This window comes from Sinocyclocheilus grahami, unplaced genomic scaffold (genome assembly GCF_001515645.1).
Source record: "Sinocyclocheilus grahami isolate Dianchi unplaced genomic scaffold, SAMN03320097.WGS_v1.1 scaffold33.1, whole genome shotgun sequence".
In the NCBI taxonomy this organism is placed as follows: domain Eukaryota; kingdom Metazoa; phylum Chordata; class Actinopteri; order Cypriniformes; family Cyprinidae; genus Sinocyclocheilus; species Sinocyclocheilus grahami.
Genome location: NW_015505212.1, coordinates 490,064 through 505,666, shown reverse-complemented (window position 1 = coordinate 505,666; position 15,603 = coordinate 490,064). Strand labels below are relative to the sequence as shown.

At 36.6% G+C, this 15,603-nt stretch overlaps 1 protein-coding gene across 1 annotated transcript in view; it reads right to left on the bottom strand.

The window, feature by feature from the left end:
- LOC107581062 (ras association domain-containing protein 5-like) overlaps positions 1-15,603 on the bottom strand; it is a 35,846-nt gene that overhangs the window by 11,700 nt on the left and 8,543 nt on the right. The window contains exon 2 of the mRNA XM_016266640.1: positions 14,548-14,681. Coding sequence (XP_016122126.1) covers positions 14,548-14,681 — 134 coding nt within the window. The remainder of the gene's footprint in view (positions 1-14,547; positions 14,682-15,603) is intronic.

Sequence of the window (15,603 nt, the reverse complement as noted above, 5' to 3'; positions counted from 1 at the left end):
TCCGGTTTCAAACTCACATTCACCAAACTTTGTGCCTCATCTCTGCATGGGTGTTTTTTCTAGCGAAGGATTTCATTCAAACAACAACATGAAAGTTATATATACAGACTGATGTCAACAGAGATGAAAGGACTAAGGCCATTTTATGTTTTAAAATGATATAATGGAAGCTGCAACAAATATTTAACCAGATTAAGGTGCCTGAACAAAACTGCCAACAGTTAGATCTAATGAAATCCAGGAAGCGACAACACTCAAGGAAAGCTCTGGAGTCTAAGCTTGTTTCCTGATGGATCCATATCTCTAACTGAAAAAAAAACTACCCAACAAAAAAAAAGATCTATTTCATCATCACAACTGCAAATGGGCCAAACCTTAAACTAAAGAACCACTGTAGTTCTAATAGCACAAAAAATGTCATGTTAATGCAAAGTGTGTTGTTTATATGCAGCAGAGGGGACTTTGAGACTAGATTTATTGCTCCAATTCAATGGCAATGTTGAGCAGAACACATTTCTTTAGATTCCAAACTTCAACAATTAACTCCCAGACCATGACATGTGCTCCCAGTGTCAGTTGGAAAGTTTATTTGCTGACTAGGCTGAGGTTTTGTGTGACATTCAGCCGGTGAACCGTAACATGCGAGACCAAAAAACAACCACCTTCATCTGGCCTTATCTTCCTCTTTACTGTAATTACAGCTCTTCTCTGAGAAACTGCAACCAGATACTCTACATGTGGATCCACATGAGTCCAACAGAGTCGTGACCACGAACAGTGAGAAGGAGAGAATGGGATGTAATTGTACATGTCTGTAAATGTCAACTTTTGGCCTATTTTCAAAGCTCGAGGAAAATCAAAGACCTCTTAAGCACATAAGCAATCAGATTGACAGGGGGTTTAATGGTTGGTAGTTCATGCACTGACATGGTATGCAACTACTTATGCTGGAAACTAGGTGTAGATTTTGGTTAGGTGCTGTAAAATATTTATATAATCAAAGGCAGCTTATTATAGACGACCGGAGACACACACACACCTGGACGATAATCAAATACTGCTCCATGACGCACAATGCTACTTTGTGGACTAATCAGATTAAGTGGCAATGCTCTCTATAGAGCTGTGCTTGATGCCTGATGAAAACAAACATATTGGCCAACTGGAGCCTAGTATTCTGATGCTTCCCTAAACAGTCCCAAAACAGTCAAAAATGTTGCTTCAGACCTCTGTGAGATTCTGCATTTGTTTTGATTTCTTAATAACTCAGCTTTGTGTAATGCAAGATCTGAAACCACTCAAACCTGTCAATCTGTTCATGTAACAGTGACTTCATCAGCCATGACAGATGAACAAACACAGTGGAATTCTTTCCATTCTGTGATGCAAGGGCACAACACAAAACATGAACTCAGACAAAACAGAAGTACAAAAAGAGAGTTTGCAGGGTATGAATGGAGCAACATGTGGCTTAACATGCAATGTCTGGAGAAAAGTTAGTTTTTTGCTCCACAATTGCAGTATAAACAGCATGTACGCTTCACAACACCTTCTCTAAACAGTTTCCCTCATGTGAAGTCCTGACACCACTAGCATTTATTATAGAACATGTCCAGGTCACATTTCATAAATTTAATTTTGCATAAATTATTAAATAAACTATTTACAGGACCAAAAAGATTATTTGCATAGTGATATTATTTAAGCACTTTACTGCCAAATTCTCAATACTAGATTACTTTACTAGATTACTCATTACAGTATAACTTAAAATTTTGTAATTCTCTAAATGATAATGATGATTCATATATTAGACTAATACAGTACTTTTAATTTTAGCATAAATTAAAGGCAGTACAACAAATACTAGAATAATGTATTCTTTATTTTGAGGAGAAAATGTGTTTATTTGTTATTAAATAATGGCCCTAAAAAGTGGCTTTATTATTTATTTTATTGTATTTTATTTTAAAGCACAGTATATCTTTAATGAGTGAATGTTGCAGTGAAATGACATGCTTTTAACAAGTTCTGTGAGATTTACAAAGCCAGGCTTTACTCAAATCTAGTTATATCTAAATATCTGCTATAAATGGTCAGATTATTTATTATAAAACAGTCGTTCTTTGCAATGCAATCCTTCTTTTAAATGCTAAGGCTTTTGGTGGTCTGTTCAAAAATTGTACATAACTGTGGAAAATGATTTACTAGTCTATAAATGTCTATTCATAGGAGATGGGCAGTGTGAAATAAACATTTAGTTTCGGTTCTGTGAATATTATCGTCTCCGGCACACATATTCTTCTCTTAGCTGCTCTGCCTGGATTTACAGCAAGTAGGCGTCTACGAAGGATTCGTGTAAACTCAGAATGTAGTCAGCACAGGTTTGCTTTAACATCCTTGAGATTTAGTTTTATCTTTCTGAGTGAGGCTTACATGAAAGTATTCATCTAATGATCAGTGAGTGCATGAACTCTTGCAGCTACCAGATGCAATGCACATCATCAACGTGATTATCGGTCCACATAATTTGACCGATCACCTGATCCCTAATGATGAATTGACGCACTGACTCAAAGTGCCTCAGTATTTGAAATGAAACATGCCAAGCAGAAATCTCAGGAAAAACTCAAAAAAATGGATGAGAAACTTTCACAAGAGTTCAGAGCTTAGTTTCTTTGTGCATTCAGTGCCTGTGTTGGCAAAGCATGTGAATATTCAAGGCCAATAACGTCAAGCACAAACCATGCACACAACTGCAGTAATCTGCAGGTACATTAGTGGCTTCTGTATTCACCCACAACAGGCGATTTTGAGTTTTGCCTGTTTGTGTACAATCGCTAATTTAATTTCTGCTCAATCAGGCTCTGATTTAAAAAAACAGCCTGCAGACTGTAGATAACGTCTGTCTCTCTTCAACTCTGTCAGGACTTTTCCCCTACACTGTCCAAAAAAAGCAAATCTCTCTGAAAGCCAGGAAAACTGTTTCAGCAACTTCAACAACACAATTCACACTTTCTCTTCCAGTGTGAAGATTAACGGCTGCTTAAAAGGATTGTTTACCCAAAAATGAAAAGTCTATCATAATTTACTCACCCTCAAGTTGTTCCAAACCTGTGTGAGTTTCTTTCTTTCTTCTTCACAAAAGAAAATATTTAGAAGAATGTTGGTCAACAGTTGACGGTAGCCATTGAAACTCAATGCGAGTAAATGATGACCATTTTTGGGTGAACTATCCCTTTAATGGAAGGTGAATGCAGTTGTTGCTTTACTAAAAAGCCTAAATGTTTAAAGTGCACCTGTACTGCATTCTGAAATTAAAATGAAATCAATTAAATGATGCAACAAAATAAACAGTAATGATTTTACGCCAATAAACTGAGCCATTATGGTCTAAACGTTTCTCTCTATGAACTGAGCGCTGTGTCCCACACAAACCCCCATGATCCTGCTGTTTTGCATGCCTGCCCCAGCAGCTGTTTCCCAGGGTCAGTGCATTTGTGGCATGCACTGACAAAACACATGAAGTACAGGGCATTTCTGCTCACTTAAATGTTGCACACACATTTTGTAGACTCTGCGTGTCTATTTGTATCTTGCACATACTTTGAAGTGCCCTTCTGAGAAAAGCCAGATTTTGGGTTAGCTTTGCTGATGATGAAATAGTTTGGAGGGAGTGGGGGGCATCTTTGTCAGAATGAAGTAACAGGAAGTGAGCTATCACAATGTGCCTGGCTGTTTAAGGAACTGACTCATTGCTTTTTGAGCAATTCCTTCTACAGCTGCTACTTTACACGATGGATGGTCATTTCACACCACATGTGCAGCGAACACATTATAAAAGTTTGGAATTTGATATGTCAAGACTTAATAATGGCTACAGACTCAAAAAATCTAGCTGTGTTGCTTTCTACAGACTACAGTTGTATTCTAAAATGTAAAGTATAGTATAAATAGTATAACACTTGCCGCAATGCATCCTGGGATTGCCTTCTCTGTAAAGGCAGCCAGTATATTATGCCTTAAAATGCTGCCTATGAAGGCAGCTCACTAGGTTTTGGAACAGAGCCCTAGAAACCCACTAAAACAATTTGCAACAATTTCCCCCTGGAAAATGGAAGTCACATGACAACATTAACTTTGTGAAAACGTCTCTCCACTGACATTTTTCTCACAATCGGGTAATTGACAGAAATGCGGGGGTGATACTGTGAATCTTCTCTCTTTGAGCCCCCCTTACTGTCACACATGACCGAGTAGAGGCCATATTCAAATCACATGTGGTCAGTCACACTGGTTAGTTTTATTAGTGGCCGAGACAGGCGATAAAACTGTGAAATTATGAGCAGTTGTCTTTGATATGGGCATGCTGATGTCAGCCAATTGAGAAGCATGAAAAAGGTACTGAACAAAACAGCTTTCATGAGCTGAGACTGGCCTACTTCAACAAACTTCCAAGCCATTATGGCATGACGTAATGCTTTTAAACAAACCAGAAGTCACATACAATCAAACAACACCCTAAATAAAGATACTATGCATAATAAAACAAAACAAACTAGTGTTGAGTGTGCAATACTATGCTAAATCCATAACACAGCCTATATAAGATGGCCATGTGGCCAAAGCAAAATTGAGTGTAGAATCATCTTGTGTCCATTCACTGTTTTAAACCGCACTTCCTCAATACAGTCCGACACAAAAGAGGCATTATCTTAAGGTCATAAATATCAAGGACATGCCTGATGGAATAGCTGACTCATACTGTGACATTCACATATGCAACAAGTTAAATAACATATGCAGTATGTCATGCTTATTTATGTATTAATTATGTTAATTATTGTTCAAAACACTATGAATCATAAGCTCAAAGAGTTTTATTAAAATTTTAAAAGGAACAGCTGATCCCCCCTGCATACCAATATACACTATATAGTTAATAGCCTTCATATGTATAGCCTATGTATTGACAGATTGTAAATCTGAAACAGAAACTACAACACATGGTTGTGCCATTGTAGCAATATGGCACGAAAAAAACAGGTTTTATATGTGCGCAAAAATAGTACTGTATGAAAAATTCAAACGGGTTAGTGAACCAACGCCGCGAAACGTGAACGCGAGTCACTGACGCTCCGTACAACCATCGGCTTTATTGCTTCCTAAAAGACGAAACAGTCGGCAAATTCCAAAATTACTTTACTGTATATGGCTTAACATGTTATATCTATAACTAATAAACGTATGGAGCGTGGAACCACTTTAAATACTTTAAAACGCCACGGAAAACGCGCCCGGTCGAGTCCTTCTCAAACACTTTTCAAACTACTGAGTTCAGTAGACTGAACCGGAGCGGCTAGCTGGAAAGAACACACCCACACACACACACAAACACACCCACACACACACACACACACTCCCACAAACACACACACACACACACACAAACACACCCACACCCACAAACACAAACACACACACACAGAGAGAGAGGCAGTTCCTCATCCACTGTTGCGTCCCCTACCTGTGCGCACCTTATTAGAGTTATTTTCAATAAAGTTTCTTTCATAAACAGCGGGGGTGATATGATAAAATAAACCAATGCTCAATAATAATAATAATAATAATAATAATGTATTAGTAGAAATAATCAGGACAAGTAATTCTTCCGCCGAGTAAAATAGTTCATTAATCTGTACTCACTCTGTTGTCAATTTAATTTAAGAATTTAAATTAAGTGGCAATTTTATAATGGCTTCGAGCGCATCTCATTAAGTCATAAGTGATAGTCTTACCTTTAATAATACCTTTGTATCGGTCTGAAGAGCAAAAATACAACTGGAAATCTTTTCAAATGTAAGTTTATATCACTACAGAAGCAAGCTTTCTTATTTTCCTTCTTTGAAACATAGCATGGACTACTTCTCAAGTTGGTGCAGGTCTACCATCTGAGCTAAAAAATATAGGTTTGGGGCATTTAATACAAGGCAGTAAGCCCATATGAAAGGGTGTAGCTGTGGACCAATGCAAACATGAGACCAACCGAGTAAAAGAGGAAGACAGTTTGATGATAGACTTCTGTGAGAGATGTGTGCGAGTGCGTGTATCATAGCAAGGGAGAACTTGGTTGGTTCAGTGACCTACAGGGACCTGTGACAATGGGTTGACACCACTTTTACAACTTCTCACATTTCAGGTCATGTGATCAAGACTAAAGTTGATCTTTCTGTCATGAAGAGCAATCTTCCATGTGGAACCAGTAAAAATCTAACCCATCCAATCATTGACAAATTACAAGCTTCGTTTTTAAGACTTTGTGTTGGACTTGAGGTCTGGTTTTGGCTCTACTCCACAAGCAAACCCTTTATTTTTGGGGTTAGGCGCTCTTTGTAATTTATCCAAAGATGTTGGGTCCCAGATCACAAATATCTGGAGAATTAGAAAGTTGTTCTAAAATTACACACAAAAGTTATAGCATGTAACTAAGTTCTTGTAAAAAGCAAATTATTACTCTATTTTCAGTGCGTAGAAGAGCACAACATTTATGATATCCTTTGCTAATTTTCCACTGTACCCATGACAGCGCCTCAGCTTCGGCTTGCATTATCAGTCAGGCGATATTCATTACTGCGACCACCGCCAAACAGTTTTTATATCAACTTCTAAGAGCTCCAAACCAAAAGAGTGCAGACATCATCTTTACTGTGTTAACAGCTGCTTTGAGGTTTTAGCGTACTATGTTTCCAAACGATTTTCTACTTTATACATGTATATTTTGTATTTTACAATGCATCACATATGATAACACCCCACCCAGTCAAGAGAAAAACAGCTGATTCCAAAGAGTGAAATCCAAGCAACATCTGCAGTAGATCAAGGACAGGGTAACCACGCCCTACAAACTGCAGCTTTCAAGAAGTTTGAGGAAGGACAGTTCTTAATTTAAACCCAAGAACATGGAGAAGACCTAAAAATATCCTGTCAGAAAAGGATGGCCAAATCATGCAAACCAAAGGCATCAGTGGCAGGTCAGTACTATGTCAAATTAACCAACACAATCTCACAGCAATTCATAATAAGTCATTTTAACTTTTGGTGAATTGGTGGCTAAAGGCACGTTCATACCCAAAATGATAACTAGGCCTATAACTATTAAGTTTTAATAATCATTCTAATTCTACGAGAATAGGAAATTCCATGCTACAACTAAAACAAGGACACAGAAGAACAATATTGCTGGAATCACTCTCAGGAAGATTTTTTCCAGTGATTAACGATTGACAGCCAATTGGAATCCACCCAGCTTTAGGATGTTTACACGACACAATTTTCAACAAAAAATGGAATATGCGTTTTGGGCAAAAGGGCATTTTGGGAGCCTGAAAATGCAAACTTTTGAAAATGATACCGTTATGCATATGTGCGCAGGCGTGTCGTGTTTCTTTACAAAGTGACATTGCCAACTACTGGCCCGGCATGCATTATACAGCATTTAAGCATTTTTGCGGGGATCATTTTGACAGCATTGTAGTCTACGCGAACCTTTTCGAAAATGCAAAGGAAAAACGTTTCCCTTTTTAAAATAACCACTATCATGTAAACATACCCTTAAAGAGCTTGCACTAAACGTTATAGTTATCTATATAGTAATAGTCCTTGGTGTGAACGGGCCTTAAATTGTGTAAGGTCATACGATCCCATTTGTAAGTTTTTGTATGATCTGTTTGCAACAGTTAACTTTAGGGGTGGAGCTTTATGCTTAAATTTTTTTTTTTAAATCCTACATTTTCATACAAATCACATCATACGAATTTGGTTTTTGGTGTGAACGGGCCTTAAATGTGATAAGTTTGTACGATATTCATACATTTTTGTACGATCTGTTTACAACAGTTTTAGGGGTAGAGCTTCACGCTTAAATTTTTTTTCTAAAATTTTCATAGAAATCACATCGTACAAATTAATACAAAATCATAATCTTAAAAAATTCTTTATATTTTCTCATGAAATTCATTTGAATTAACATTAGTACAAAAACAATGCCTATTCTAGAGAAAAACAATTTTAAAAATATGTCGAGAAGCAGTTTTAGGGGTAGAGCTTCACGCTTAAATTTTTTTTCTAAAATTTTCATATAAATCACATCGTACAAATTAATACAAAATCATAAACTTAAAAAATCTTTATATTTTCTCATGAAATTCATTTGAATTAACATTAGTACAAAAACAATGCCTATTCTAGAGAAAAACTATTTTAAAAATATGTCGAGAAGGGCATTAAAATGTCTCAGTCCACAAGGAAACTCGTTCCCAAGCCCACTCTGCTACTGAACAATGGGGTCTCGCAGGAGGGACACAGAGGTGACCGGTGACTGCAACCTGTGGTTTTTCCGGTTGTGGGCCGTAGCCTTCATTAGACATTACTCACATTCCTTTGCTGAGCGGGATTGGCTCATGTTCCCAGCAGACATGCTCTGTTTATGTGCCAGCAGTTACATGAGGGCATGTGGAATGTCTCGTAAATCAACTTTCAACCATTTCTTATACATAAGCACAAAGAGTTTTCTGTGAATGTGTGGATGACCTCAGTGCACACCTTACTACACTCATTAATGTTTGATCTCATCTGGGAGGGTGTGGTTTGGGAGGTCAGAGAATAAAGCCATTTCAGTTCTCTAATTGTCCTAAATTATAAGGCTAAACCTGTAATGACAAATTGCTACATGTATAGTGTTTGCTCTTTAATTATACTTTAAGAGAATCAAGGTAACTTTAAAGAATTACTTTGCAAAGATGACTAATTTAAAAAAATTAATTCAGTTTGAGACTCAAACTTTTACACACCCTCATGTAACACAAAAAGCACAAGTGATATAATAAATGTTTTTATCCTCTGGCACTTGAATCTATTTTAACCAAGCCATTTTTATTGAGGTAACTAATACTGTAAAGCAAACGCCAGCATCCAAAGGCACAGTAACTCTACAGTGCATGACAACAGAGGCATGACTCCTATCAACATCCAAAAGGACTATTTTGTATGATGTATTACCATTTAAAAGTGTTAGTTTCCCTCTGCTCAGTCACTCCAGAAGTTATTTTGGGATGATCTAGATATGAGTGGTAAACTCAGAAAGACGAGAATCTGAGGGAAGCTGAAACAGACGGTGACCTCAGCCTCTCAGTCTAAACGCTAGCAAGATCCAAGCCGAGATCAGGGTTTTCTACACAAACAATCAGTGTTCGCTATCCCTAGATGGAAATCATAGTCTTTTCTCCGGCCAAACCTCACGTATCCAGACAGTAAAGAAAGACTAAATAGAATGTCATTTGGTACCAGAATCAAGGACACCCACATTTCACGGTTTAACTGCAGGACAGGTTCCGTATTGTCTTGTGGTGGGTTTCAGAAGGTCACTTGAAGTTTTATAGACTCTTTGTAAGTCAGTCTGGTGTCTACATTACATACAGGCATAATTGTCTATGTTATCCTACAATCTTTTGAATTCCGCAATCTAAACCCCCAGGAAAGCATCTACTTCGGTTTAAATAGTTTTATCTAAACATAAACATTGGGCTAAGATGGACGTGTCCTCTATAAACAACAGCTTGATTCAAACTCTCTTGACTGAACCTACAATGGGTCCATGATTGAATGAAAAGCGAGTGGAAGGATGAAGATAAGGCCAGATGGATTGTGAGAACAAATTTGACTTGAATACAACAAGTCAAAATTTTGAAGAATACAAAGAATACAACTTTAAAATTTTGACTTTTTAAAGCCTGTGTCACTGGTTAAAATTATATATGTATTATTATATCTTGGCTCATGCAAATTTTATAGTCAGAACAATCCACTACTGGTTTTAAGGAACAGGTTTGTTATCAGTCCCAAAGGTTTGTAAATACCGCAATGTGCAATCCGACCCGTTGCTGAGCTTTCCACTTTTACATCCAGCTGATCCTGTCGGCTAATCCAGTCCTTCTGAATGTGGTGACGGCTGGGAGCAATTAGCAAGCACTTATTCACATGCAGACAGGCTGGGTGTGCTTTTCCATGAAAAGGTACTTTATTACTGTTTGATATAGAAGTAGCCACAGCAACTGCTCTCTGGTGTTCTGTCAAAGGGTCTTAAGTTTTAGGGGCTCCATGGTTTCATTTACAAACGTAGGCTAGTTTAATTAAAAACACTCTTTTAGGGCCTGAGAACTCATATATGCATGCATTTATGCACTGCGATTACGTAGCAACGTTTGGAAAACAGTAGTACGTTCCAGAAAGGGTTTTGGATCAAAGATATGTGAAGGTATACTGGATAAGTTACCTCTGACCTAGCAATGAAGATCTGAAGAAAGAGACGGGATTTGCTCTTAGCTTATTCTGCTAAGAGGGTTTGTCTTCTTTAAAGCTGCGTGAACTAAAAGTGAATTATGGTCACAGATCGTGGTCCTCAATTAGGTCAAAGGGCCTAACCTACATAGTAGGGTACTTATAGGTTCCTTTAGGTCATGTGACAGTTAAAAGCCAAAGTGAATTCTTCTAGCATTCCAGTCCAGCAAAGAATGACATATTTTCCCAAGCTGCATTACTGGAGCAATAGTTGCCAAATTCTTCTTGCAAACTCCTTTTAAGCAAATGTCATTCTAAGCCTACACAATTAATGCAATTCTTGAGGTTCGACAAACAAATCAGTTATTAAATGCTAAAATAGCCACATTTTACAGGTCTTACTGAATTTTAGCACTCAAGGATCAGCTGGAATTTGGCTCCAACCCATTCGGAGGGTAAACTTAGCAGTCCAACAGCAAATTTACCGAAGTGCACAAGCAAAAAGAAACTAGAACATGTTTTGCACTGATGCTTCATTATTATTATTTTTATTATTATAACATAAAAACTGCCGAAGCTTTCACATCATGTAATCATTGCTTTAACTTGTTCATTGTTTCTGCTTAAATGAATACGTGACATCAACTACCCAGCTAACAGGGAACATTTTCAAAACTTTGGTTAAAATTCTGGCAAGTTCTTAAAATATTCTTCCAGTAACGTTAATAGAACATTTGTTCAGTTCTCAAAAACTGAATGTAATGTTCTTGAAACATTAGCACAAAAACATACAGCTTTCATGGAACTTTTTTTCTGAAACATTATATTTAGATGTTCTTGTAACATTTTTAAGTGCTATTACTTGTTTCAAAACGTTCACAGAACATTTAAAAGAAACATTCTCACAATGTTCGCAAAATTATAAAATTGAATGTTCCCTTCACGCTTGCATAACCAAGTTAATTATTAAAAAACGGAATGTTTTGAACATTCAGATAACTTTCAGAAATAACGTTTTCATAACTTAAAGAGAATGTTAACAAAATGATCTTACAACATTTTATTAGCTGGGAAACTGCATGACATTATGTGATACGGTCACCAATGATAACATATCACTCTTATATGTAATGAAGAAACATTTGTTTTCAGTGAAGCTATTTTGAAACAAATGAACTTTGAAATGTATTGTGAGAAGCGCTTTACAAATAAATGTGAATTAAATTGGACTGAACACACATTTGCACATAACAGCATGTGTTCCTGTATAATAGCATGTTTAACCTAGTCAAACATCACGTTATCTGTGACATCTGACATCAGTTGCAGGCTGAAATATGATGCAGGCATAAACTCTAGACCCAATGTGATGCAGAGCCAAATCAAATCAGCATAAGTGAATCAGCCAATTGATTTACAATCTCTTCACATGACCTGCAGACTGCAGACGTGAACTTTGACTAAAATATCTGTCCTTCTCTACTGACAGCAATTGAAATCTTACAGGAACAAAAACCAGTGCTAAACATATAATAAACTTGACCAATAGAGACCAGATTGTGTAACATGTTTCCCCATATCTTTGTTAGTAGAAGTCACATGGGCGTGTGGTTTGTGTGGTGGAGTTAAAGCTTCGCCTCTTGCATTTTGGACCAGCTTCACCACCCAAAGAGTTCCCAGCATTCAGTTCTCGCCTGCTATCAAACTGCTGCCTCACAGGAAAAATGAACGACCCACATTATTCTGAAACATCTGAACTTTAACATGGCTTTCTTTGGGAGTACTAAGCTACAAATCAAGTTTCATAAAATTTTGTGTTGTTGTAAAAATGATGTTGTTCTTGTCCTTGATGGTCTCTCCTGCTGCTTACAGTAATGATGAGTTTACAGAAATGGACTGGTGCTTATTAGTTATTACTGTGGTCAATGCACCTGTGGGTTTGTGTCTGTGCTTGAATCTAATGTGATGTGTGCGTATGTAAACAGACTCTATTTCTTACATCTGTCTGTTTGTTTCTTTTCGTTTGGCTCATATTTACACCTCTGTTTCTTTTTCAGGCTCAACACACAATATTGCTGATCCAACAGTACAGTCATAAAACAGCAGTTTTTTCAAAGGTAAAACACATTTACACCAGCAGCTTTACAGTAATCATGGAAAACATCAGATATGAATCACTCTTACACTATGCACAGCATAAATATACGTTTATTAAGATATCTTTCATAAAAATGGAATGTTCTGATGCTAAATTTTGATGGCCAAGTCTGTGAAATAACAAACAATATTACTTGTTTTTTTGGGTTATTACTTGTTAAATAATGATTAGGAATTTATTTACCTGTAAATATATAGTTAAAATAAAGCTGAAATCAAATAAAATATAAATACTGATGAAAAACATAAGCTGAAGTACTAAAATTACAAAAAAATAAACTGATTAAAAAAGGTACATAGAAATATTCAAAACAAATAATAAAACAAACACACGCACACTAAAATGAACGTTAGACTCGTCCATGTTTAGACTGACGCAGACAGCTGGTTTGAATGTACACACCCATGCTTAATCCCAAATGACTAACGAACCAACTTCAGATCTCACACACGATACAGCATCATCTAACAGTGCAATATGTACTAAACATCCATAAAACAAATAAACAAACTACATAACGTGAATAGTGGCCCATACAATTGTGATTTCATATACTGTATGTCAAAAATATGATTAAACTGGGTCATATGAGCACATGTGATGCAATAATCATATTATTAATTTAATGATATTTCAATTTAAATAAAATTTAAATCAGAATAGATTAGAAATACTAGCATGCATCTACAGTTTACAAATTGCTTTAAAAGTACTTTCCAAATGTACTTTAACTTTAATGTACTTTTGGGGGAATAAATGTGGCCAGTCATCATGAAAATAATGTCACGATCCAAAAAATGTTTTAGATTTTTGATATTTTAATATATTTTTGATTTTTGATTTTGGGGTGCATTTGTTTTGAAATGCTGACATGTTCTTGACAGTTTTCATGAAATGCACCCATTTATAAATCATTTGAATCCGTTTTGTATTTCAACCAGTCGCAATACAGTTAGACTCTGTAGCCACAGTAACTCAGCAATTTACATATTCCAATATCTCTTCCTGCATTGCACTAAACTGACCGAGCTGGATTAGTGTGAATAGCACACATACCACACTAACCTGTCTGTTGACCCCGCTGGGTCACACACACACAAACACACACAGCTCATCTTTCATTCATACCGCACAGTTTACAGAGCATCGGGGGTGAGAGTCTTCACAGCACAGGCGCATGAGAACAAAACTGGACACTATGGGGACCAGAGGAATTCTGCTGAAGAGTAATATCCTGCTATTGTTATATTCCAAGCCAAGTGGAATGGGAATGAGCGTGTGTGTTTACACTCATATGGTGCGAAATAACAGTGCATCATCCTTTAGCTAAATCACACCATTGCATCTAAGTAAAGACTAAAGAAAAGCAATAATTAGTTACTATAAGCAAACTATGACCAACACACCCTTAAACCTTCAGCACATGATGTCTGCCAATGGCCGTACTAAAGGACTGTTAATCTGTTATCTGCCAATGAAGATTAAAATAACATGTACCAAAACCAAAAATTTATATAACATTGCTCAAGCTACGTTAACAGCAATATTGAGACTAGTTTAGGACGTTTATCTGCTATGGTTCTCCCCCTTGTGGTCACACCTAACCATCACTAACAGTCAGATGACTGTGATTGTTGTCATTTAAAGGGATAGTTCACCCAAAAATGAAAATTCTGTCATCATTTACTCACCCTCAAGTAGTTTCAAACCTGTATGAATGTCTTTGTTCTGCAGAACACAAAGGAAGATATTCTGAAGAATGTGGGAAACAGAGCAGTTCTGGGGCACCATTGACTTCCATAGTATTTTTTTCTCCTACTATGGAAGTCAATGGTGCCCCAAAACAGCCTGGTTACAAACTTTCTTCAAAATATCTCCCTTTCTGTTCGGCAGAACAAAGAAATTTATACGGGTTTGGAACTACTTGAGGGTGAGTAAATGATGACAGAATTTTCATTTTTGGGTGAACTATCGCTTTAACTTCCTTATTTCGAAGATCTTGAACTGAATGTGCTTGTAAAGTGAAAGCAGACATGAATAAACTCTGTACTCACGCTGTGTGAGGACTGATTGTTGTTAAGATGGTCCTGAGCAAGAGGGCTGAGTGGGCAGCCATTAATGGATCCGTTCCGATGACAGTCTAGCGCCACCTGGTCACGGCACTGAGCATGACACGTGTATTTACAACCTAGAGGAGAGAAAACAAGAACAGACAGCCATGTTATTCCACATTATGTATTAACTAATTAAATAGTTAAAAAAACATGCTACAACATAATTTTTTTAGGGTGTTGCTAGAGTCTTCTAGGGCATTTCTAAAGCATTTCTGAGGTTTTATCACATTGTTTTAGAAAAGTAATAGCACAACTCTCCTCAACAAAGTGCATCGTATTTGTTCCGGTCTGTAGGAGATTTATTGAAATATGTTGGTTTTTCTGTGAGGCTAAATGGAAAGCAAAATATCGGTTTGCAAATAAAATGGCACACATTAATGAGGGAAACACACACAAAATAATCTTTATTTTCTATGTAACTTGCATGCATGTATTTTATGTATTTCATGTGAAAGCTTCTTTACTGAAAATTATGCATTCTTCCTGATGCTGAAATTATTCCAAATCTATCTCAAAAATGCACTGGATGTATAATTAATAAAATTGGATAGACAATAACACTGTAAAAAAAATCTGTAAAATTGACGGTAAAAATACGGTAGCAACGTTTTAGGTTTTACGGTTTTAACTTAAATTTACAGTTAAATACCGTAATTTCATGAACTGATATAATGTTAATATACCAACCTATTGAAGTACTGAAATCTGTTTTGTACCTTTGTAATACACTGATAACCCCCAAATGCAGGTGGTGATGAGAAAGTCACATGATGAACCAAAGCCCATCACAAGCAGCTTATATATAGAAGGTGCACAGTGTCATTCACACAAACACCAAACACCAAACACCATCATGGTAACACACATGAAACTACTATGGTATACTACTGTAAAATTAATGTCCAATACAAGTAATGTCCAATACAGTTTTTCACCGTATATAGTAGGAGAATTTACCGTTAACCATTTAACAGGTTTTTTTACTGTAGCATTTTT